General features: G+C 50.8%; 1 protein-coding gene across 1 annotated transcript; it reads left to right on the top strand.

Annotated features, from left to right (window-relative positions):
* Positions 1-794: 794 nt before the first annotated feature.
* Positions 795-9,998, top strand: TMEM270 (transmembrane protein 270; the record flags this gene model as incomplete). The annotated part of the gene is made up of 3 exons (XM_049905074.1): positions 795-1,232; positions 8,979-9,389; positions 9,538-9,998. Coding segments are annotated over 3 exons (1,140 nt in total), but the record flags the coding sequence as incomplete, so codon positions are not given.
* Between the last annotated feature and the right edge of the window lie 15,277 nt (positions 9,999-25,275).

Below are 25,275 nucleotides of genomic sequence, written 5' to 3'. Positions count from 1 at the left end.
AATGTAAGAAAAGGTTATTTACTCAGAAGGGAATACATTCTAATAACCCATGGGGGGGGGGGCAGTGAAGCTTGTGCGTAGGCTTCGATTAGGAGCATTGTGCCAGTCCCATGCCCTGTCTGTCTCAGTGGAGTCTGGTTCATTTGGTCCTTTAGTCCTTTGAGCTGGCATATTCCTTGTCTTTGGTTTTCTTCATTCTCCTTTGATCCTAGTGGGATGGGACCAATTGGTGTATCTTAGATGGCCGCTCGCGTGCTTTTAAGACCCCAGATGCTACTCACCAAAGTGGGATGTAGGACATTTTCTTTATGAACTATGTTATGACAATTGAGCTAGATGTGCGTTGGGGACCCTATTTCACTGACTCCTCCCCACTATGGCATCTGACAGCTCCTACTGAAGGTATCCGTTTTACGGATAAGAAAACTTGGGCCAGGAGCTTGTCCAAGGTCATAGACTTTTAAAAGGTCGTTTCAAACCCAAGTCAGTCTGATTCCAAACCTTTTCCCTAAACCAGGTTACGACCCTCATGTTTTCATCAGTTTTTACTCATTATTTTTGCACTTAAGTGGCTTCGACAAAGCCATCTTTAGAACGAAAAAATACAAGTTCCAACAAGTATTTATTTGTGTACAGTACTTCAGTGAGTGCGAGTTTGAGATGAAATAACGTGAAGCTTTAACATTGGAACGTGAAGGAAAGAGGAGAGAATATCGGCCGATTATTTCCCAGTGGTTTCGCCTCCAGCAATCCGGGCATGACTGGACCTGCCCTGGGGGAGCTGCTCAGGTTGACGCAACGTTGTCCTTACAGGGGAACCAGCCTCGCAGGCTGAGAAGGCCCAAAACAAAGACCTGGAAACTTTCCACGGTCTACGCCCAGCGCCCAGGTGCGCGCCCCGCCGCTGCCGGCGTCTGCTGCCCCCTCGCGGCCGCGCCGGACTCGGGCGCCAGGCTGGAGGGAACGTTGGAGGCCGCCTTCCTGTCCCTCCTCGGCCCGGGCGCCAGGCTGGAGGGAACGTTGGAGGCCGCCTTCCTGTCGCTCCTCGGCCCGGGCGCCAGGCTGGAGGGAACGTTGGAGGCCGCCTTCCTGTCCCTCCTCGGCCCGGGCGCCAGGCTGGAGGGAACGTTGGAGGCCGCCTTCCTGTCCCTCCTCGGCCCTGGGAGGCTCCGCCGAGCTGGCAGGGGCGGAGAAATGGCGCCCCCTGGCGTGGCGCGAGGCAGCGGCCACCGGTAACGGGGTTCTCCCACCTGCTTCTCCCCATCTCTCTGCTTGTGAGAACAGGGCCACCAGCGGAGGTGTTGCCCAAAGCAGCACTTAGGTGGCCTTGAACCGTGTTGACTAGACGGAGGGAGGCCCCCCGCAGGGTGGTGGGCTCCCAGTGGACGATCTGAGTTGAGGGTTCCTTCTGCACACAGCTTCCGCTGCCCTCATGGCCAGCCCGCAGGTAGGGATTTCTAAGGCCATTATCATCCCTTCATTGATTAATTCGACCAGTATTTATGGAGCTCCTACTGTGGACCAGGCACTGTGCTGGGTATGGGACACAGTAGTGAACGAGACTCGTGGTCCTTGCCTTCAGAGACGGCTTGGGATGACTCTGGGGCTTCTGGCTTGTGGGACTGGGTGGGTGGCTGGAGGTGGTGTCCCCTGAAGTAGGCTGGGGAGAGGTCATGAGTTAGCTTTGCCCTTCAGGGGAGGTCCCTGATGTTTGTCACTGGATCTCCAGGCTCCATGGACCTCTTAGGCCCCTTCCCTCCTGTAAACTGGGCAGCCACAGAACACTTGCTGAAATCTAGCTTGGGGACCAAGATGAGGGCTCTGGAGGGGGAGGTGGCTGACTGGAGCTGGGACTGGAACCTGGGCCTGCCATCTTAACGGGGTTGAGGTATATCCTGAGGGGCCATCCTTAGGGGCAGTGGGGTAGAACAAGGTGTCTGTGTCTCTAGTCCTGCCCTGACCACATGGTCCTGGGAGTTTGGCCAATATGAGGTCAAGGACCATCAACTCAACATTAGTGACAGTGGAATTCTGGGTATCAGCAGTGCAGGGGTAGTGGTGGGGGAGCAAGCCAAAGAGGGCATGAGAGAGAGGGGGAAAAGTAAGTTGCAAATCCTAGGTTCACCCACCGTTATCTGACTCCCAGCAGCCTCTCAGTCCCTCTCCCCTGTGCCCTAGGCTTGACTCAATAAGTCTGACCTGAGCTTTTCACTTCCTCCCCCTAAACCTGCTCCTCCTCCCTGGCCCCCACCTCAGTGGGCAACACCCCTATCCATCCTTCGCCAAACCTGACCGCTGCCTCTCTTTACTTCTCTTCCTAATTAGTCCTCTCTTGGGAGACAGCTCTCCATGGGCCTCAGGTTTCTGTGTGTCTTGTGATGAGAGGCCCTGAAGGTTGCCCTTTGTTCTGGACAGTCTTCAAGGATGTTGGTATATCAAACAACCTTGAAAGGCAGACATAGCGTCTCCTTATGGAGCGAAGGGCAGGGACACGCCACTCTAATAAAGGTAGTGTCTCTCTCAGGAGCAAAGGGCAGACATGCTTACTGCCCACTGTAAAAGGTGTGAGTTCCCTAAGCTCAGGGCTCTTCTGTAACAGCCCACTGCGTGTGCACGTGTCGTCTGCCCTTCTTCATGTCACCTTGTGGGATTTGGGGCTCAAGAAACCAATGGGAATGCTCATACTCTAGCTGACTGCTATTGCTGTGAGTAATAAATTGTCCTTGGTCTCTGACCCGGGAGTCCTGTGTCTTCTGTCAGCATCCATGAAAGTACGGTGGGCTAACTCGTTAGCTTGTAAGTAGGCTACAATCTCAGACCCTTCACAGATCTTGATATGCTCAAATCCTGTCAGTGCCGTCTTCTCCGTGTTTCTGGCATCTGTCCACTTCTCTCCACTCCTAGTACCACAGCCCTGGTCCAGGCTTCTACCAACTCATGCCTGGAGGATTTCTTGCCGTTGGTTTCTACCTGGTCTGTCTCCCCCAGACCCCTTCTCTACCCTAGTCTAGCTTCCTGATGCAGATGGAGGGGCCATTCTACAGCCCATAGTTGTTCCCAGCTGCCTTGCTGCCTAGGCTCTTCTATGTCTCCTATCATTTAATAGAATATTCGTGACCCACGTGACCCTCGCTGACTTTGCCCCTCACCTCCTGCTGCTCCCCACATCATACTTTATGCTCTGAAAAGCAGTTGATTCCAGCTTATGGCAACTCTGTGTAGAACTGTGCTTCATAGAGTTTTGTGCTTCATAGATTGCCAGGCCTTTCTTCTGACGCACCTCCGGGTGGAATCAAACCTCCAACCTTTTGGTTTAGCAGCTGTGGTGAAATGAGTTCCTTTATGGGCCTTTTACCTTGGTTCTTTGGAAAAACAGCTTGAGAGATTAACCCCCTACACCCTGAGGAGTTACTTTTGCCCTAGTTTTCTACTCCAGAGGTTTTATTACTTTTGTCCAGGTTGACTGACATTTTCTGGCTAAGCTATAAATAACTTGATACTTTTTGTCTGGTCCTGGGCTGCAGCCTACCCTGTGATTGGTCTATTTAATTTACCTTGCAGGGATTGGTCAATATACTATGGGCTATGCAAATGAACAATGGGCTCAAGGATCACAACAATTGTGAGGATGGCGCAGGACCTGGTAGTGTTTTGTTCTGTTGTACATAGGGTTGTTATATGTCAGAGCCCACTCGACAGCGCTTAATGACAACACCACCACCACCATGCGAATGAAGTGACTACAGAATATGCGAATGAAGTGACTACAGAATATGCAAATGAAGTGACTATGGCCCACCAAGGGGATTGGTCAATTTGTGGCCCTGCTGAGAGGGCCATGCCTTGAAATCGACAAGGAGTTTTCTTATATATGCAGCCAACCCCATAGAGGTTTCAGAAAGAAGGAAGGGAAACAAACAAGAGAGGCGAGAAGAGAGAAGCAGCAAAGAGGAGGCAAGGAATCTCCTAAGAGAGCTGAATACGGCTCAAGGGCTGTAACACTGAAGATGGTGAGTAGCCTGGAAGGGGCCCTGTAACAGAGCTGGCAGCGACAGGCCCGAACGGGGTCCTGTGGCAGAGTCAGTGGTGATGGCAGAAACCTGCTGCTAGAATGTAGCTAAGAGAGCTGAATACAGCTGCTACACTGGCTGTTTGTGGTGGAAAGGCAGATGGCAGGGAGGCAGAAGACAAAGAGGCTTGCACAACTGAGATGGGGCGTGCACGGCCGAGCGGGGGGCGCGTGCACGGCAGGAAGAAGGGCCTGCTTGCTTGTAGGGCCAAGAGGAGCTGAGAGCTGTCCTGGGCTGAAGAAGGGAGGGTTGTGCTCTCTTCACTTTCAGGGAGCCTTCCAGACTTAGCCTGCGTGCTTCCTGATCCTGACCCCTAGTTGTGCCCTGTTACTTCCTTAATATACCACTTAACTGTAGGTATGGTCTGTGCTCTGTGTGGCCATTGCATTGGATTATTGACCCCAGCAGAGAAGTAGAGAGTGCTGTAGGAGGGACAGCTGGTGTCAGAACTGGTAAGAAGGTCGGAGAGTGGAGTGTGCTGACCTCCACCTCATAGGGACCAGGTTTGGGCTGACCCTGGTTCACGTCCCTAAGGAATCCTGACAAGCCCTGAGGCTACTGCCAGTGGAACGTTACAGCAGCCGAGTGCGCTAACCGCCTCTGCTACCCAGGGACCCCCCTCACGCTCCAGGAATTCTGAATTGTTTGAATCACGCTGTTCTTCCTGCCTGGACCACCCGTCCCACTTTCTTCTCTGTCCAGCTCCTACTCATCCTTCAAACTCAGCTCAAGGAGGCCTTTCTGAAGCCCCAGTGACCCTCAGTGCCATAGTGTTGGAGACATAGAGGGTGAGTAGGGGAGGGGCAGGGACAGAGGACAAAATGGAGGGACTTTGCCACCCTTCACCCTCCAGACCCCAGCCCTCTTCCCAGGGAGGAAATGAGTGGGTGAACAGGACTGGCCTGGGCAAAGGTCATGGCTGACATTTCTGGGAACTCATCAGGGCAGGGTGCCATGTACAGTTGGGCAGGTTGTGTACTGCACAAGTGTACCTGGCTGAAGGGGCGTGTAGGGGCTGAAATCACACTGTGGCACTCACTCTTGCAATCTGCGCAGAGGGGTCCTGTCCTCACCAAGCTCTGTACTCACAGTGCCCAGTCATTCAGAGGGCACACATATTAATACAGTTCTAAAAGACACTCCACAGGGTGGCACCCGGACCTGTAGCCTCCTGGGGCCAACTGCTGGCCCAGCTAGTGTCCCATCGTCTTGCCCAGTCTGCTCTTCTTCTTCTCATCACTCTTCTTTTTGAGGTCCTCCCCCTTCCTCTCTGCCCCTGGAACAAGTCCATGGACCGTTTCTCTTTAAAGGTCTCCCTGTGGGACCCAGACAAGATAGCAGTATAAAAAACTCATGGTTATGGATTGAATTGTGTCCCTGCAAAATATGTGTTGTAAATCCTAACCCCTATACCTGTGGATGTAATTCCATTTGAGAATAGAATTTTCTTTGTTATGTTAATGAGGGAGTATCAATGTAGGGTGTGTCCCAAACCTAATAACTTTTGAAATATAAAAGTTGCAAATTAGGCACAGAGACAAGCAAGCAGGACTAGGGGAAAGACAGATACCACAGGGAGATCTCCAAGGAACGCTGAGAAGAAGCTAGAGAAGCTGAGACAAGAATTTCCCCCAGGGCGGACAGAGGGAGCCTTCCCCTAGAGCTGGTGCCCTGAATTTGGACTTCTAGTCTCCTAATTGTGAGAAAACAAATTTCTGTTCATTAAAGCTACCCAACATGTGGTATTTCTGTTACAGCAGCGCTCAGAACCTAAGACAAGCATTGTGATCAAGGCTATGGAATCTCCCAGAATTCTATGCCAGTGACCCTAGTCCACAGCTCCATTAACTTCTCTGGGCTGCTCCGAGGCAGTCTGTGGCCTCCTGGCTGCCTCTCTCACCCCTAAGGGAGGTGGCCCAACAAAATGCCCCCTTTCCCTCAGTACCTGACCCCTCCTGGACACCCTGAGGCCATTCTTCAGTGCTCTTCTCTCTTCCCCTGACCTGTTCTTAGAGCCCACTGAAGTGTCTTTGACCAAGAGCTTGGAGAAGAAATGCCACAATCTCATCCCTCCACCTTGTAACTGGGAAGAGGCCTTTAGCAAAATGCAAGAAGAACTAATGGGGACTGCTTAGCCAGGGGCCTTCAGAGGAAGAAGGCCTTGTCTGGGCAGCTGAGGCTTCTGTCTGCTGCCAAATGTTTTGTCACCTGTGGCCCTGGGCACCGAGATTTCTATCCCCGAGGCCTTTGAAAATTCAGGATTTGGAAGGATGAGAGAGTATAGCACCCACCGGCCCTCAGCCTCAGTTTCTATACGTATCGATGGCTTCAGCTGCCTATTACTGAGGGCTTTCCCCAGCACGAGTCTCTGAGTTCAGGCTTGTGCTGGGCAGGCCAGAGGTTTGGGGGCTTAATGCCCCTAGGACCACTCCTCAACCAGCACAGGGCAGGGAGTGGAAGACAAATGCCTCAGCGTTTGTGCTCCTCGGGAGGGACGGCCCGGAGGTCCCCAGTGAGATGCCCAGCAGCCTGAGTCATAACCTGCTGGTTAGCACACCCACTAGCTATGAGCTTCCTTCCCTCGTCTCCTTCTTACTCCCTCACTGATGCTTCTACTGCTTGCACTTGAATTCTTTTCTCAGAATTTACTTCTGGGGAATCTAACCTGAAGGAATCTTTGCCCAAAGAGGCCAGAAAATCCCAGGCCATGACGTGGCTGGGCTTGGACTGAGGTCTTGGAGGGAGCAGTGAGGGGACAGGAAGCAGGTTAGGGGTCTCCTGTGGCAACTGAGTCCCCATGGCAACTTGGCCCCCACCCTGCTTTACCTGTGAGGTCACCTGTCTCCCAGTGGTGGAGGGAGGGAGGGCCAGATATGGAGGCCGTTCCTCCAGCCAGACCGCGTCTCTTGGGGATCCTGCCGCAGGTTGTGAGGCTGTCAGTTCTGGTGAGCGGAGGCTTGGGGGTTGGGGCCGGTGGGCAGGGCTGAGAGGACAGCCAGGGCTGCATACCTGGTCTTTCACTGCCACCCAGAGCTGCAGAATGCAAACCCCGCCTGTCCCAGCCACTGGGAGGAGGTCCCCTGGAGTAACTGGACAGCTCCCAGAAGCCCTGTCCCCAACCACAGAGCCCGGACTCTCTGTTTGGAGGTCACTGCTGTGGAGTAATCATTGCCCTTCCCACTCATCTTTTTCAAGTATGCAAATGCTCGTGGCTGGGGCTGCACAACTAAATCACAACCCTTCAGCAGACTGAGTTGTCAGAAAAGGGTCCCCGGGTCCGCCGCCGCTGTGTCGCTGAAAGGGGAGTAGCAGGAGACAACTACAGGTGGATTTGAACCACTGGCCCGTGTTCCCCTCTATAGCTGTGTGACTTTGGGCAAATTACTTCACCTCTCTGAGCCTCTGTTTCCTATAAAACCCATCCTGTAGGGTTCTGTGGCACAGGATCTCTCTCCCTCTGGTCTCACCATTATGGTTTGGGAGATTGGCTTCCCCCTCCTACCTCCATCCTAATTCCTCTCTAAGCTTGGTTCCCTTCCTTTCCCAGCAGAGCCGCATCCCCTGGGCATCTGCGGAGCCCACCCCCTCTTGCTGGCTGCCTCGGTCAGGTGCTTTCCGCATTTGTGGTGTCTCAGAATGGCGTTCTGTGCCTTGTTGGGTGTACCCTTGGACTTGCACTTGGAGGCAAGTGGCCCCTGTGCCCACCCCTCTCCCCCGCGTAGGCCTCTGCAGGTGGATTGGTGTCCCTCAGGGGCTGGAGGCTTTAGGGCTCTGATGAGGGGCCTTTCAGCTCCAGGACTCTAGTCAAGCTTTCTGACTTACGGCTCCTTCCCCCCACCTAACCCCTCTCTTGTGTACTTTCTCTAAATGAATGAGAGGCATCTGTAACCCAGGTCAGAAATCTGAAGTCTTCTGGGTTCTTCCCACTTCTTCACCCCTTTCATCAGGTCAATCATTAATTCTGGGCCCTCCCAGTTTTTTTTCACATCTCTCTACCCCTAATGGCACTGCCCTTTGCCCCAGCTACCCTCGTGACACCATGAGGCACCTGGTGTGAGGGCAAGCCCAGGTGCTCAGGAGAAGACAACTGTCTCAGTCACCTAGTGCTGCTGTAACGGAAATACCGCAAGTGGATGGCTTTGACAAAGAGAAGTTTATTGTCTCACAGTAAAGTAGGCTAAAAGTCCAAATTCAGGGTGTTGGCTCCAGGGGAAAGCTTTCTCTCTCTGTCAGCCTTCTCGTCAATCTTTCCCCGGACTAGGAGCTTCTCCACGCAGGGACTCCGGGTACAAAAGACGCGCTCTGCTCCTGGCACTGCTTTCTTGGTAGTATGAGGTCCCCACTCTGTGCTAGCTTCCCTTTCCTTTTATCTCTTGTAAGATAAAAGGTGGTGCAGGCCACACCCCGGGGAAGCTCCCTTTACATTGGATCAGGGTGTGACCTGAACAGGGGTGTTACGTCCCACCCTAACCCTCTTTAACCACAGGCAGAGATAATGATTTACAACACATAGAAAATCACAAAATGGAGGACAACCACACGATACTGGGAACTAGGTTGACACATATTTTTGGGGGACACAATTCACTCCAGGATGACAACTGACCTGGCTTCAAACCCTGCAGGGTTAGAGCAGTGGGGGGACTGTCACCCCTTAAACAACAATAATACTAAAGCAACCTCCTTCAGTCTGGAGAACATATATAATCATTTAAATCCAACAGAAATAAAACTAGAAATAACGCAAAATATCTTCTAAAGCTCCCTCTGAGCATGGAACCCTTGGAAGTAGACAATGATCACCCTTGCGTAGGGGGGAAACCGAGGCCTCAGGAGCCTGGCCCAAGGTCAGGTCCCTGCCCCAGGTGGGTGACAGTGGGTGACGATCGTCTGTCTCTCCTCCTGCAGCTGATCCAGAACCGGGCCCACCTCTACAACCTCCTGCTGCTCAAGATCGTCCTTTTCAACCACTGGGTCTCAGGGCTGGCGCAGGAGGCCCACCCACCCCCGGGGGCTGCAGTCTGCCCTGTGGGCCGGGCTCTACGTGCTGGACTGGCACTGATAGAGATACCTGTGTGGCTGGTGCTGTGGGTACCAAGGCTGGTGTGGGGCAGTGTGCTGGGCTGTGCCCGGGCCTTGGGCCTGTCCCCGTGGTGTCTAGATGCCTGGGAGCAGCTGGGCCTGTCTGTGGCCACCTGGATGGACCTGCTTATGTCGTGTCTGCACAGCCTGATGTTGGTGGCCTTGTTGGTGCTGCTGCTGGTCTGGAGACTCTGCCGGGTCGCCCACCGATTCAGCCTGAGCCAGCTGCGTAGCAAGGTGGGTCGGCTGGGGAACGGGCTGGGGTTGCAGAAGGCAGGTCTGGGGCAGTGGGCATGGCCAGGGCTGGGCTGGGGGGCTAGCAGCCAGGCAGTGCAGACAAGGTGAGCTCCTGGTGGCCACCTGCCTGTCCACCTGCCCGCTCCAGGCCCTGCTGGAGAACCACATGGTGCTGGAGCTCCTGGCACCGCTGAAGCTTCTGTACTGGTGGGTGGAGAGCACCGCAGGGCTCGCCTCCTGGTACCTGGCCTACTCTGTCACCTGGACCACCTGCCTGGCCTCCCACTTACTACAGGGTGCCTTTGAGCACACGGCCCAGTTGGCCCAGGAGGCTGAACCCCAGGAGGCCTCATGGATCTTGCCTGAGTCCCCACTCCCTGACTCGCTGACCCCTGAGGCTGGGCCAGCCCTGCCAGAGCCTGAAAGCCCTGGAGAATAAACGTGCCCCTACCTGCCTCTCCTGGTGTGGCCTGGCCTCGGGTCTCACTGTCCTTCTTCCCTGCTGGCTGGAGGCATGTTGTGTGTGTGTACGTACTAGGGCTGCCAGCCCCTGGAAAGGAAGCCACATTCCATGAGCACCTGCTATGTACCAGAAACCGTCTCAGACATTTTACACGTTTTTTTTTTTTTTTGTTGTTTAAACAGCGCAGCAACCCAGGCATCAAATTTGATTGGCTCCATTTTCCAGATGAAAAAATTGAGTCTCAAAAGGCTGTGACATTCCCAAGGTCACAAAATAAGTTAGGGGCAGAGCCACCTTTAGGGGCAGACCCAGAAGTTTTTGTTTCCCAGAACCCCTAACTTTTTCTAGGTCTACATCCCTGGTTCTCAGGAATTTTGGTGCCCAGAGCTTTGGGGGTGCTGGACAGACTCTGGCCTCTGGGGGGCACCAGTGCCTCGCATTTTAGAGACTTAAAAAATTCCTTTGAGATGTAGTTACTCTTGAGCCAGTCTACAACTGGTCCATCCTTTTCTTCACACACTTAGCCACTCACCTTCCCACTCACCCATCCACCCACACACAAATCCATCCATCCATCCATCCATCCATCCATCCATCCATCCATCCATCCATCCATCCATCCATCCATCCATCCATCCATCCATCCATCCATCCATCCATCCATCCATCCATCCATCCATCCATCCATCCATCCATCCATCCATCCATCCATCCATCCATCCATCCATCCATCCATCCATCCATCCATCCATCCATCCATCCATCCATCCATCCATCCATCCATCCATCCATCCACCCACCCTTCAGTCTGTTCACCCACCCACCCATCCATCTACGCATTCACCAACCTATTCACCAATCCATTTACCAATCTACCTACTAGCTCATCCGTCCACCCACTCATCCACCATTTGTCCTTCCATTCATCTCTTCCAGGGATGGGGAAACATATCCAATATCTCAGCACTTACCACCCCCCCACCCCTGCTCAGGGTCCTATTGGTGTAACTTTGCAAGCTGAGGTTCAGTGGGTCAGGTCCTCCAGACACAGCCCTTAGGGAAGCTGAGAGGAGGGGAAGGGATGGTTTTGCGGGAGCTAGCCATCACCCCTCACCATTTTCCAAGCCAGAGGGTAGTGTGAGTGTGGGGAGAGGCTCCAGAGAGCTATGCCCACTTTCCTCTTTGCCATTTGGCTCTCAGGGAGTTGGGGCTAGATTCCTGTCTGCCTCTCAGATGGGGCTGCAGATGGCCCATAGTGGACGTGAGGTGAACTTCCAGGCCCATACCTTGAGTGTGAGGGACAGGACCCTACTGCCCAGAGGGAGGCATCTGAAAGGCTCCCATCTGGCCAAGAAGGCAGTGCACATGCTGGGGAGGGACCTACCAGCTCTTGCAAAAGGGCAAAAATAACTGGGATTCCAGAACATGCGTACAGCTCACAGTGAAACCGGCAAGGTTCTTCTGAAAGGGCAGAGGTGTGTGAAGTCAGCCTGCCACTGAAGGTAGGGGCTGGAGGAGTGGAGGAGGCCCCACAGCAGGCATGACGAGTTTAACGGGGGCTTGGCTGCTTGCTGGGTAGGGATGGGACCTGGGCTTCTGGGGTGGAGGGGGAAAAAGGGAGGGGACAGGTGAGGAGGGGCTGCAAAGGCCAAGAGGAGGAGGAAGGCTGGTGGGATGTGCCTGAGCAGAGGGATGGGAGAGAGAGGACGGAGCCACTGTGGGGTAAGGGGATGGACTGGAGTCTGGGGACATGGAGCCTGACACTAGCGCTGGGCAGTGGGCAAGAGGCAGGACTGTAGATTGAGGCTGGTCTTTTTATCTTCTATTAAATTTTTGAAAAATGAAAAGTCCAGAGGTGTGAAGGTCAAAAACTTTCCCACTTCTCTGGTTCTAACCTTTGAGAGAAACGGTGTCAACTGTGATCTTTCAAGAAATAATTCTTTGCAAATATGCAGACTTGTGTGTAAATCTACACAGTAAGAGTGTAGATTGTGTGGATGAAAATCCGATCATGCTATATGTGGCGGGTCAACTGCTCTTTTGCATTTAACTCACTCATCCATTTCCAAGTCAGATCATCTCATTCTTTCTAATGGGTGCAGTGAAACCATTCAGGTTAGCCCCCCTTTCCCTGCTTCACCCAGTGTAGCTCTGAAGCCCACCATCCAGTGGGGGCTTGCGTATTGCTATGATTCTGGAGGCTACGCCACCAATATTTCAAATACCAGCAGTCACCCATGGTGACTGGTGCCGTAGAGTTTCCAGACTAAGACTAGGAAGAAAGGCTTGGCAATCTACTTCCAAACATAGCCAACGAAACCCTTATGGATCACAACAGAATATTGTCCCATATAACGCTGGAAGCTGAACTACCTGTCTTGGAAGGCACTACACAGCAGCCACAGCAACGGACTCAAACATAGCAACGATCACGAGGACGGTGCAGGACTGGGCAACGTTTCCTTCTGTTGTGCATAAGGTCATCAGCTCTGAAACGGCACAAAGCAGGCTTTAGAGGAACTGCCTGGGGAGATGGGTGCCAGGGGCACAGGTCGGGAGGTGGTCTCTGCCCCGGGGAACTCCAAATGCTGTGCTGCTCCCCCCACCCGACACTCTTGGGCTCTGGGTCTGAGACCTCACGCTGCTGGAGTGAGCCCGGCAGGGGGAACCAGGCTGTGAGGCAAAAAAAGAGGGGCTGGGGGAAAAGAGGTCACTGGTCCAGCCAGCCAGAGGGAGAGGGCCTAGCCTGGGCCCTGGTCCTGGGGGATGGTCAGACCCAGGAGACCAGCCTGGGTCCTGGGGCTTAACCCCTGCCACCCTGAAAGTGCCAACCTGCATACTAGCCCCCTCAGACAGTTGGCTGTGTAAAGGCCCAGCCCCACTTTCCACACTTGGCTTGGCAGGGGACGCTGCGGTGTGGCTGGCTTTGGGCTAAGGGCACACTTCCATGACAATGGCAGGAGACTTCCATGGCTGGAAGACAGAGTCATGTTGCTTTCATGGCTACTCAGGGCTGGGGCACCTCGGAGCGGGGGGCTTCTCAGGGCTTCCTTAGGGCTGGGGGCTGGAAAGACCTCCTGGGGTCAGGGAGGGAGGGGACATGGACTGAGCCTGAAGAGAGCAGTGGACTGCCGAGGAGAACCTGGGTTCTGCCCAGACCTGACCTTTGATGTGTGAGGTTTGTCTCTGGACCTTGGCCATTGTGTTGGTCTGTGCCCTGGGCAGGCTCTGGTACACAGGCCAACCGACCAGAAGCCCACCTCGGGAAGCCCCCAGGTGGGGCGATGGGGTGGCACTGGGCAAGGGGAGGCTTATGTGAGGAGATGGCCCTTCTCTGCCTGAACCCAAGCCTGGAGGAGGGCCCTGGGTAGGGGAAGATGCTTGGATTCCAGGCTCTGCCGCTGCCTCCCTGTGTGACCTTGGAGAAGGCACCACCCCCTCTGTCCCTCAGTTTCCATGTCTATGCAATGCCCTGATGTGAGGGTCATCATCTGATGGACCTCAGTGTCCCGGCCCCGCTCCTGGACACCCCAGGTGGGAGGCGGGTGCAGCTCCAGGGGACAGAGTCTGTTACACAACTAAACTCCGGCTCCCCAAGCCCCCTGCACAGATGGTGTTGCTGCTTGTTCTTCCAGGCGGTGAAAATAAGTCTGCTGGGCCTTGCAAGGGCCCGCATCCTGGGGCTGCGGCTTGGGAGAAAGGAGGGTGAGCCAGAAGCTACCCTTGGCTGGCCCTCACCAACAGTGGGGCAGGACAGAGGCCTTGCGGTGGGAAAGCTTTGGGTTTGAATCCTGGGCCACAGCCTCCTGGCTGTGTGACTTTGGACAAGTTACTAAGCCCATGAGCCTCCGTTTCCACACTATGACGGGGCACAGTCACAGCACCCCAGACCCTCACAGGGATGCTGCCCATTCGTGTGAAGTCCCTGCTCCAGGCATGGCACAGAGGCTGTCAGGAAGCCCCGGCTCCCTCTCCCAGGCCTGCCCCTTCTCAGGGGCTTCAGGGACCCAGTTCTGAGGCCCGGTGTGAGGGTGGGCTGTCCATTACCTTAGGCCTGTGAGTGTGGAGGGGCCCTGGCCTGCTAGAAGAAAACAAGCGGGGGACAGTAGAGGGGCTGTGGGCAGGGTGGGGGGAGCTGGCTGAAGGGCTGGCCAGCAGCTCCACGCAATCTGTCTGCTATGCAGTCCGGGCCTGGCCTGTATTTATTTATGCTGAGCGTGTATTTATATCAGCCCCTTTCTCATTAGTAGGGCAGGAAATGGCTGGAATTGTTACATACCTGGCGGCTCAGGGGTCCCGCTCAGCCAAGACACACAGGTCCCTGGCTGCCCCAGCACGTTTGAGGGCCCCCTCCTCAGTCTGCCCTCAGGCCCAGGCTGAAGTCCCTGGTCCCTGGTCCCTCAGTGAGCCCCTTTCGCTGAGCCCCTTCGGCCTCCTTGAGCTGCCAGCCACCCCCTGAGCCCAAAGTCGTGGGAGACCGGCTCATTTCAGGGCTCCCCCTCTTCCCCTAACTCCTGATCCCATCCCAGACCCAAGGAAAGCAGTAGGGTTAGCTGCATGGAGGTGCGGAGTGGAGGGTGGGGGAAGGGCCTGTGGCGCCCAGACAAGGCGAGGGTGGGAGGGAGGAATAGGGGCCCCGGGTTTAGCCACAGTATCTTGTGGGTGGGGCTTGCATGGGTGGAAGGGAAGGGAGTGAGGGGGTGGTCCTGAGGATGAGACGTCCCTGTGCTGTGCTCCCTCTTCTGCTCCCCCCAAGCCCAATCACTTGGGCAGAGTCTGCGGCTTCTCCCCCATGGGACCCTCCAGCCCATGGAAGAGGTCTCTTTGTTTACCCCCTCCCCCCAATAACTCCCCCTCGCTGCCCTAGGCCCCAGCCCTGGGGGCTCGTCCCTGTCCTTCCTTCCTGGCCACTGTGGCCAGATGAGGGTTCCATGCTGGGCTGGCAGTCCCCTCTCCAGCCCTCATGCTGCGCTCAGACCCAAGCCAGAGTCTCTCTACGCCCCAGCTCTTGGGCCTGGACCCCAGTTGCGACTGCCAGAACTGACAGGTGTGGCCCCCTCCCCAGAGTGCTCGCCTGACATAACCTATTAGAGATTCTTGCCTCTGCCTGGACCCCCAGCTAGCCTTCCCACCCAGGCCGGACTGTGGCTCCTGAGGTCCCCTCTGGGTGGCTGGGCCAAGCAGCATTGGAAGGGGCCTGTAGGACCCCCTACATCCCAGGGCTAGCTGTGCCTGCTCACCCCTCCCTTCAGTTGGGGCTCAGGGGCTGCTGTCTACCCAGAGGTCTCTGCCCGGCTGGGCCTGTTGGCAGCTGCCAGGGTTGTTGGGCTTGACTTCTGCTTTCTACCTGCTGTGGCCAAGCCGTCCTTGCTCTGAGTCCAGAGCTGGGGCCACGGTAGAGACCTGCAGACTGTGGCTCAGAGGACAGAGGGTGAGGGGCTTTCCTGAAGTCCTGCCCTTTGCCCTCTCCCTGGCTCTCTCAGCTGGCCTTCCATGTCCAGGCTGGCCCCTCACTGGTCTTGGGCAGCTCCTGATGCTGAGGAGGGGGGCTGCTGGGAGGCTTCCAATTCTCTAGGCTGGAGACCCTCTGGGTGGTGGGAGGGGGCTGGTGTGGTGTCTGAGGCCTCTGCCTGGGACTAGTGCAGGGCCTGGGACAGCAGTGTGGTGGTGGAGAGGAGGCCAGGCACCAGAAGGCACTTCCTTGGGGCTCCCTTGTGAGTGCTTTCCCCAGACCCCGGAGGACCACCACCCTTCAGTGACCTCAGTTTGAGACAAGCCTGGGCAGAGCAGGAAGCCTATCACCCCTCCAGCCTGGAACCACTCTTGGAGCCGTAGGATGGGGGCAGTCACGGTCCATACAGGAGCCATGGGGAACAGCTGCGGTGGGAAGGGGCTTACCCAGGTCCTGGCATACAGTGGGTGCTCAATAAATGGGACAGTTTTCCCTTCATCTCCTCCTCATTGCCCTCTTTGACCTCAGCAGTAGCTGAGCCCCCAGCTCTGGGGCTTAGTAGTCAGCTCCAGGTCCTCGGCTCACCTGGGCTCCTGCCCCTCCCTTTCCTAGATGGAAAAGTGCTCTCTGCTCAAGACAGGGGGCCAGGGCCCCTCTCAGGGCCAGGCTGGTCCTCTGAGACCCCCTGAGTCAGGGCTGTGCCCCCTCACACTGCTAGTCCCCGGATGGTGTGTGTTCTGTTCCTTTTGGGGAGGTGAGGGGCCCTGGTCCTGCCTGTCCCTGGCTTGTGTGACCCTGGACAGTCCCTTGGACTCTGCCCGCCTCTGAGTTTTTGTGAACCCTGAATCCTTCTTGGCTGAGAGGCCAGTGGGCTGAGGTTGGGGTTGCTGGTGGGTGTGAGCGGAGATCTCTGGGCCAGTTCCCTGGGGCCCGGCTGCAGCTGGGGACCGCAGTTACTCTTTTGCCTTCAACACACATCTGGAGCCTCGTTCCACACCCATCCAGGACTCCACATCTGAGTCCAAAGCTGGCTTGCCAGCTAAACATGGAGCACCTGGGCCCCGTAGATCCTGTTCCCAGGTTAAGTCGGCCCACGTGGGCCCCTTGCTGCTCCGCCCTGTCTTTTGCAGTGGAATGCTGGCCACACATTTGCAGGGCTGGAGCCCTGGGTCTCCACCTAGGTCCCGCAAGGCTAGGCCAGAGTTGGCGCTGCCAGGGCTCCTTGTCCTGAGGCAGGGGTCCTGTGGACAGAGTCTCACCCGCTTCTGATGACACAGCTCACAGACCTTCTCCTTGGGGCTGCCTTGGGAATAGCTTCGTTTTGACATCAACTGGACACATGTCCCCTGCCAGGAGTGAGGACAGTTGTCACACCGCACCAACCCACCCAGCAGCCTCTTGGCACTGTTTGAAAGAGCTACTGGGCCCCTGGATGGCCTGTCTGCCCAGCATCCTGGAGTGCCTTGGGTGCTACAGGGGTGCACAGGTGTGGGAGGTACTGCACTGGGACCCCCTTACGGAGCCCACCTCACACAACCAGCCCCACTGTCACTTCCCTAGAGCCCTCCTTTGTCTGCTCCACTTCCCTGCCAATACCTATGCTTGGCAGGAAGGGGGGAGGGTCTCTTTTCGAGGCCCCCAACTCAGAGAAGACAGCCTGGGAAAGCAGGCCACCCAAAGGAACCAGGACTGGCATCTCAGGGCCCAGGTGCCATCCTGGCAGAGACGTAGCCCTGGGGCAGCCAGGGGAGGGGGACAGGTCAGGGCGTGGTTGGAGGAAACTTTCTGGCCTTGGAAATAGCCCAGCGGTGGCCTAGGCTGCTTCCACTTCAGTGGGGTTTTAGACTCTGCTCTTCTGACTTCACTGTGGACATGTGACCCTAACAAGCTAAAGCACATGGGGGTCTTAAGTCACTGTCACTATGGTAGTGAGCTCCCCGCCACAGAGGGATCCAAGCGATTGGGTCTGCTCTCCCTCAGTGATACAGCAGAGGCTACTCTCACCAGGAACGCAAGGCTTACTGGACTGCCTAGCACGTCACTGCTGTTGTGTGCTGTCAAGTCAATTCTGACTCAGTGGCCCCATATGACACCGTAGAACCAACCGCCAGATAGGGTTTCCCAGGCTGCAGTCTTTATGAGAGCAGACAGCCAGATCTTCCACCCAAGGAGCCACTGGGTGGGCTCAAACCACCACCTTTTTGGTTGGCAGCCTAGTGCTTAACCGTTGCACCACCAGGCTCCTTAGCACTACACTGTTGTGGTTGTTAGGTGCCATCGAGTCAGTTCCGACTCACAGCAACCCTATATACAGCAGAACGAAACACTGCCTTGTCCTGCGCCATCCTCAAAATCATCGTTATATTTGAGCCCATTGATGCGGCCACTGTGTCAATCCATCTCGTTGAGGGTCTTCCTCTTTTTTGCTGACCCTCTACCAGGCGTGATGTCCTTCTCCAGCGACTGATCCCTCCTGATAACATGTTACAAAGTACATGAGACAAAGTCTCACCATCCTTGCTTCTAAGGAGCATTCTAGTTATACTTCTTCCAAGACAGGTTTGTTCATTCTTCTGGCAAAGTCCATGGTATATTCAATATTCTCTGCCAACACTAATTCAAAGGCATCTATTCTTCTTCAGTCCCCCTTATTCATTGTCCAGCTTTTGCATGCATATGAGGCGATTGAAAATACCATTGCTTGGGTCAGGCACACCTTAGTCCTCAAAGTGACATCTTTGCTTTTTAATACTTTAATGAGGTTTTTTTTTTTGTTGTTGTTGCAGCAGATTTGCCCAGTGCAATACATCATTTGATTTCTTGACTGCTGCTTCCATGAGTGTTGATTGTAGATCCAAGTAAAATAAAATCTTTGACAACTTCGGTCTTTTCTCTGTTTATCATGATGTTGCTTACTGGTCCAGTTGTGAGGATTTTTGTTTTCCTTGTGTTGAAGTGTAATTCATACTGAAGGCTGTGGTCTTTGATCTTCATCAGCAAGTGCTTCAAGTCCTCTTCACTTTCAGCAAGGAAGGCTGTGTCATCTGCATATCACAGGTTGTTAATGACTCTTCCTCCAATCCTGATGCCATATTCTTTTTCATATAGTCCAGTTTCTCAGATTATTTGCCCAGCGTACAGACTGAATAAATATGGTGAAAGGATACAACCCTGACACACACTTTTCCTGATTTTAAACCTTGCAGCAACCCCTTGTCTGTTCAAATGATTGCCTCCTGGTCTATGTATAGGTTCCTTACGGGCACAATTAAGTGTTCAGGAATTCCCATTCTTCCCAATGTTATCCATAACATTGTTATAATCCACACAGTCGAATGCCTTAGCATAGTCAATAAAACACAGGTAAACATCTTCCTGGTATTCTCTGCTTTTAGCCATGATCCATCTGCTATCAGCATTGATATTCCTCATTCCATGTCCTCTTCTGAATCCAGCTTGAATTTCTGGCAGTTCCCTGTTGATGTACTGCTGCAACTGTTTTCGAATTATCTTCAGCAAAATTTTACTTGCAGGTGATATTAATGATACTGTTCGATAATTTCCACATCCTGTTGGATCACCTTTCTTTGGAATGGGCACGGATATGGATCTCTTCCAGTCGGTTGGCCAGGTAGCTGTCTTCCAGTGTTGCAGTCATTTGTTGAAGCATCTCAGTTGGTCTTCTGTCAACTCCGGGAGCCTTGTTTTTCGGCAATGCCTTCAGTGCATCTTGGACTTCTTCCTTCAATACCATCGGTACTTGACCATATGCTACCTCCTGAAATGGTTGAACACGGACCAATTCTCTTTGGTACAGTGATTCCGTGTATTCCTTCCGTCTTCTTTTGACGCTTCCTGCATCGTTCAGCATTTTGCCCATAGAATCCTCTGGTATTGCAACTTGAGGCTTGAATTTGTTTTTCCGTTCTTTCAGCTTGAGAAATACCTTTTGGTTTTCCACCTCCAGGTCCTTGCACGTTTCATTATAATGTGCGTTATAACTTTGTCTTCTTGAGCCACCCTTCGAAATCTTCTGTTCAGTTCTTTTACTTCGTCATTTCTTCCTTTTGCTTTAGCTACTCTACATTCAAGAGCAAGTTTTAGAGTCTCTTCTGACGTCCATTTTGGTCTTTTCTTTCCTGTCTTTTTAATGACCTTTTGCTTTCTTCATGTATGATGTCCTTGATGTCATCCCATAACTTGTCTGTTTTTTTGTGTTCAATGTGTCAAATTTATTCTTGAGATGGTCTCTAAATTCAGGTGGGATATACTCAAGGTCATACTTTGGCTTTCATAGACTTGTTTTAATTTTCTTCAGCTTCAACTTGAACTTGCATATGAGCAATTGATGGTCTCATTTCTATCACCGAGGCCATATTTTTCAGGTACAGATCCTTCTTTTTTGCTTCCTATCACCAGTAATTATCAATGCATCCTGACTGCATGTTTGATCAATTTCAGATTGCAGAAGTTGGTAAAAATCTTCAATTTCTTCATCTTTGGCCTTAGAGGTTAGTGCGTAAATTTGAATAATAGTGGAGTTAACTGGTCTTCCTTGTAGGCTGTTATCCTGTCACTGACAGCACTGTACTTCAGGATAGATTTTTTTTGCAGACTGCCCATTTAACATTTCCTAGCCCCACAGAATAGTAGAATTGGAAGGGCATTTAGAACTCAGCTAGTCTCAATCCTTTCACAGAAAAACTTGCAAGAGCTGGAAACTGTGTAAGGCAGAAACCTGTCAGAGAAGGAAAATGGAAATATTTTCCACTAAACCAAGTGATAGAAAAGCCGGAAAACTTGTGAGACCCAGAAAACAAGGCAGTCGCATTGAGTTCGGGCTCTCACAGGTTTCACTGTATTTAACAGATGATGAAACCGAGGCTCAGAAAAAGGAAGTGACCAGGCAGAGGTCAAAGAGAAGTAAGTAATAGCAACAAAATTTCTGCCTGGTCCAAGATGCATCCTGTAGTACCGCCCTGTCTCATTTTACAACCGTAAATCTCCTTTCATTGCAGCATTTCCCTTTGTGCCTGAACCTGACAAGAGAGTGAAAGAGGAGGGTAATCTCGGTTTGATCAGGTGACCGCCTGGGAGAAGGTGTCCTTTGCCCTCCAGCAATCAGTACTGGCACAGGATCGTGGTTTTGCATTTTTGAGAAGGGTTTTAGGAACCCTAGTGGTTAAGTGCTACAGCTGTTAACCAAAGGGTCAGCAGTTCGAATCCACCAGGCGCTCCTTGGAAACCCTGTGGGGCAGTTCTACCCTGTCCTATAGGGTCTCTTTGAGTCCGAATCGACTCGACAGCACTGGGTTTTATGCTGTGACAGTTTTTGGTATTTTCTTTTTTTAATTGAGCTTTAGATGAACGTTTACAGCTCAAGTTACTTTCTCATACAAAAATTTATACACACACTGTTATGGGACCCCAGTTGCTCTGCCTAAATGTGACAGCACGCTCCTCCTTTCCAGCACGGATTTCTTGTGTCCATTCAACCAGCTTCTATCCCTTTCTGCCTTCTCTTCTGGCTTCCAGGCAGGAGTTACCCATTTAGTCTTACGTACCTACTTGAGCTAAGAAGCACTGTATTCATGAGTACCATTTTATGTCTTATAAACCCCAGCCCAGTGCTGTTGAGTCGATTCCGACTCATAGCGACCCTATAGGACAGAGTAGAACTGCCCCATAGAGTTTCCAAGGAGCAGCTGGTAGATTCAAACTGCCAGCCCTTTGTTTAGCAGCCGTAGCACTTAACCACTATGCCACCAGGGTTTCCTTGTTATAGTCCAGTGTAATCATTTTCTGAAGAGTTGACATTGGGAATGGTTTCAGTTCTGGGCTCACAGAGAGCCCAGGGTCCATGTCTTCTGAGGTCCCTCCAGTCTCAGTCAGACCGTTAAATCTGGTCTTTTTATGAGAATTTGAGTTCTGCACCCCACTTTTCTCTTGCTCCATCAGGGACTCTCTGTTGTGTTCCCTGTCAGGGCGGTCATTGGTGGTAGCACCAACTAGTTCTTCTGGTCTCAGGCTGAGGGAGTCTCTGGTTTATGTGGCCCCTTTTGTCTCTTGGGCTAATATATTCCTTGTGTCCTTGGTGTTCTTCATTTTCCTTTGTTCCAGCTGGGTTGGGACCACTTGATCCATCTTAGATGGCTGCTTGCTAGCTTTCAAGACCCTAGACACCACTCACCAAAGTGGGATGCAGAACATTTTCTTAATAAACTTTGTTATGCCAATTGACCTAGATGTCCCCTGAAACCGTGGTCCTCAGATCCCTGCCCCTGCTATACTGTCCCTAGAAGTGTTTGGTTGTGTTCAAGAAACTTCTTAGCTTTCGGTTTAGTTCAGTTGTGCTGACTTCCCCTGTATTGTGTGTTGTCCTTCCCTTCACCTAAGATAATTCTTGCCTACAATCTAGTTAGTGAATTTCCCTCTTCCTCCCTCTCCACTCCTGTAACCATCAAAGAATGTTTTTTTTCTGTGTTTAAACCTTTTCTTGAGTTCTTATAATACTGGTCTCATACAATATTTGTCCTTTTGCCCCCAACTAATTTCACTCAGCAAAATGCCTTCCAGATTCATCCATGTTGTGAGATGTTTTGCAGATTCATCATTGTTCTTTATCATTGCATAGTATTCCATTGTGTGCCTATACCATAATTTGCTTATCCAGTCGTCCATTGATGGGCACCTAGGTTGTTTCCATCTTTTTGCTATTGTGAACAGTGATGCAATGAACATGGGTGTGCATGTGTCTATTTGTGTGATTCTTATTTCTCTAGGATATATTCCAAGGAGTGGGATTGCTGGATGGTATGGTACTTCTATTTCTAGCTTTTTAAGGAAGTGCCAAATCAATTTCCAAAGTGGTTGTACCATTTTACATTCCCACCAGCAGTGTATAAGTGTTCCAGTCTCTCCACAACCTTGGAGAGGAACGTTTGGGATTAATGTTAGCCTGTTGGGGTGAGAAGGTATCTAATTTTAGTTTTGATTTGCATTTCTCTAAAGGCTAATGATCGTGACCATTTCCTCGTTTACCTGTTAGCCGCCTGAATGTCTTCTTTGGTGATGTGTCTGTTCATACCCTTTGCCCATTTTTTAACCAGGTTATTTGTCTTTTTGTTGTTGAGGTTTTGCAGTATCTTGTAGATTTTAGAGATTAGACCCTGGTCAGATATGTCGTAGCCAAAAATTTTTTCCAGTCTATAGATTGTCTTTTTACTCTTTGTGAAGTCTTTTGATGAGTGCGTTTGATTTTTAGGAGCTCCCTGTTATCTAGTTTCTCTTCTGGTGTTTGGGCATTATATTTTGTGTTCTGTTTATGCCATGTATTAGGGCTTCTAGTGTTGTCCCTATTTTTTCTTCCATGATTTTTATCATTTTAGATTTTATATTTAGGTCTTTGATCCATTTTGAGTTAGTTTTTGTGCATAGTGTGAGGTATGGGTCTTGTTTTTTTTTTTTTTTTTCGCAGTTTAATATCCAGTTATGCCAGCACCATTTGTTAAAAAGACTGTCTTTTCCCCATTTGATGGACTTTGGGCCTTTGTCAAGTATCAGCTGCTCATAGGTGGGTGAATTTACATCTGGATTCTCAATTCTGTTCCATTGGTCTACGTATCTGTTGTTGTACCAGTGTCAAGCTGTTTTGACTACTGTGGTGGTGTGATAGTTTCTAAAATCAGGTGGTGTGAGGCATCCCACTTTATTCTTCTTTTTCAGTAATACTTTACTTATCTGGGGCCTCTTCCCTTTCCATATGAAGTTGGTAATTTGTTTTCCCATCTCATTAAAAAATGCCATTGGAATTTGAATTGGGATTGCATTGTATCTGTAGATCGCTTTGGGTAGAATTGACATTTTCACAATGTTGAGTCTTCCTGTCCATGAGCCAGGTATGTTTTACCATTTATGTAGGTCTCTTGGTTTCTTGGAGTAGTGTCTTGTAGTTTTCTTTGTATAGGTCCTTTACATCTCTGGCTAGATTTATTCCTAAGTATTTTATCTTCTTGGGGGCTATTGTAAGTGGTATTGATTTGGTAATTTCCTCCTTGAAGTTCTCTTTGTTAGTGTAGAGGAATCCAACTGACTTTTGTATATATGTCTTGTATCCTGATGCTTTGCTGAAATCTTCTATTAGTTCCAGTAGTTTTTCTGTGGATTCTTTAGAGTTTTCTGTTTATAGGAAACCCTGGTGACATAGTCGTTAAGTGTAATGGCTGCTAACCAAGAGGTCAGCAGTTGAATCTGCCAGGGCTCCTTGGAAACTTTATGGGGCAGTTCTACTCTGTCCTATAGGGTTGCCTTGAGTTGTAATCGACTCGAAGGCAGTGGGTTTTGGTTTGCTTTTTCTGTATATAAGATCATATTATCTGCAAAAAGGGATATTTTTACTTCTTCCTTACCAATCTGGATGCCCTTTATTTCTTTTTCTAGCCTAATAGCTCTGGCTAGGGCCTCCAGCACAATGTTGAATAAGAGGTGATAAAGGACATCCTTGTCTGATTCTCGTTCTCAAGGGGAATGCTTTCAGACTCTCTCCATTTAGGATGATGTTGGCTGTTACCTTTGTATAAATGCCCTTTATTATGCTGAGGAATTTCCCTTCTATTCCTGTTTTGCTGAGAGTTTTTATCATGAATGGGTGTTGTACTTTGTCAAATGTCTTTTCTGCCTCAATCCATAAGATCATGTGGTTCTTGTCTTTGTTTTATTTATGTGGTGGATTACATTGGTTGTTTTTCTAATGTTGAAACATCCCTGGATGCCTGGTATGAATCCCACTTGCGCATGGTGAATTATTTTTTTGATATGTTGTTGAATTTTATTGGCTAGAATTTTTTTTTTAATTTTTATTCTGCTTTAAGTGAAAGTTTACAAATCAAGTCAGACTCTCATACAAAAATTTATAAACACCTTGCTACATACTCCTAACTGCTCTCCCCCTAATGAGACAGCACACTCCTTCCCTCCTCTGTTTCATTTTGTGTCCTTTTGGCCATCTTCTGACCCTCTCTGCCCTCTCATCTCCCCTCCAGACAGGAGATATTGGCTAGAATTTTGTTGAGGATTTTTGCGTCTATGTTTACGAGAAATATGGGTCTGTAATTTTCTTTTTTTTTGTGGTGTCTTTACCTGGTTTTTGTATCAGGGTTATGCTGGCTTCATAGAATTAATTTGGGAGTATTCCATCCTTTTCTAATGCTCTGAAATACCTTTAGTGGTAGTGGTGTTAACTCTTCTCTGAAAGTTTGGTAGAACTCTCCAGTGAAACTGTCAGGGCCAGGGTTTTTTTCTTGTTGGGAGTTTTTAAATTACCTTTTCAGTCTTTTCTTTTGTTATAGGTTTATTTAGTTGTTCTACCTCTGTGTTGGTTTAGGTAGGTAGCGTGTTTCTAGAAATTTGTCCATTTCCTCTAGGTTTTCAAATTTATTGGAGTACAATTTTTTGTAGTATTCTGTTATGATTCTTTTAATTTTAGGTCTGTTGTGGTATCACCTGTCACATTTCTTATCCATGTTATTTGCTTCCTCTCAAGTTTTTCTTTTGTCCATTTTGCCAGTGGTTTATTGATTTTGTTGATGTTTTCAAATAACTAGCTTTTGGTCTTTTTAACTCTTTTGATTGTTTTTCTATTCTCTATTTCATTTAATTCTGCTCTAATTTTTTATTGTTTCCTTTCTTCTGGCTTCTTTTGATGCTCTTTTTCTACTTGTTTGAGTTGTAGGGTTAATGTTTTGGTTTTGGCTCTTTCTTCTTTTTGGATATGTGCATTTATTGATATAAATTGACTTCTGAGCACCACTTTTGCTGTGTCTCAAACGTTCTGGTAGGAAGTTTTCATTTAATTCTGTGAATTTCTTTTATTCATTCCATCTTTAATTTCTTCTATAACCCAGTAGTTTTTGAGCAAGGTGTTGTTCAGTTTCCATGTATTTGATTTTTTTTTCCCTCACTTTTTCTGTCAT

The sequence above is a fragment of the Elephas maximus genome, chromosome 12 (assembly GCF_024166365.1).
Source record: "Elephas maximus indicus isolate mEleMax1 chromosome 12, mEleMax1 primary haplotype, whole genome shotgun sequence".
Classification (NCBI taxonomy): Eukaryota; Metazoa; Chordata; class Mammalia; order Proboscidea; family Elephantidae; genus Elephas; species Elephas maximus.
The sequence above is the reverse complement of the archived record's forward strand: the minus strand, read 5'-3'. Positions and strand labels throughout refer to the sequence as shown.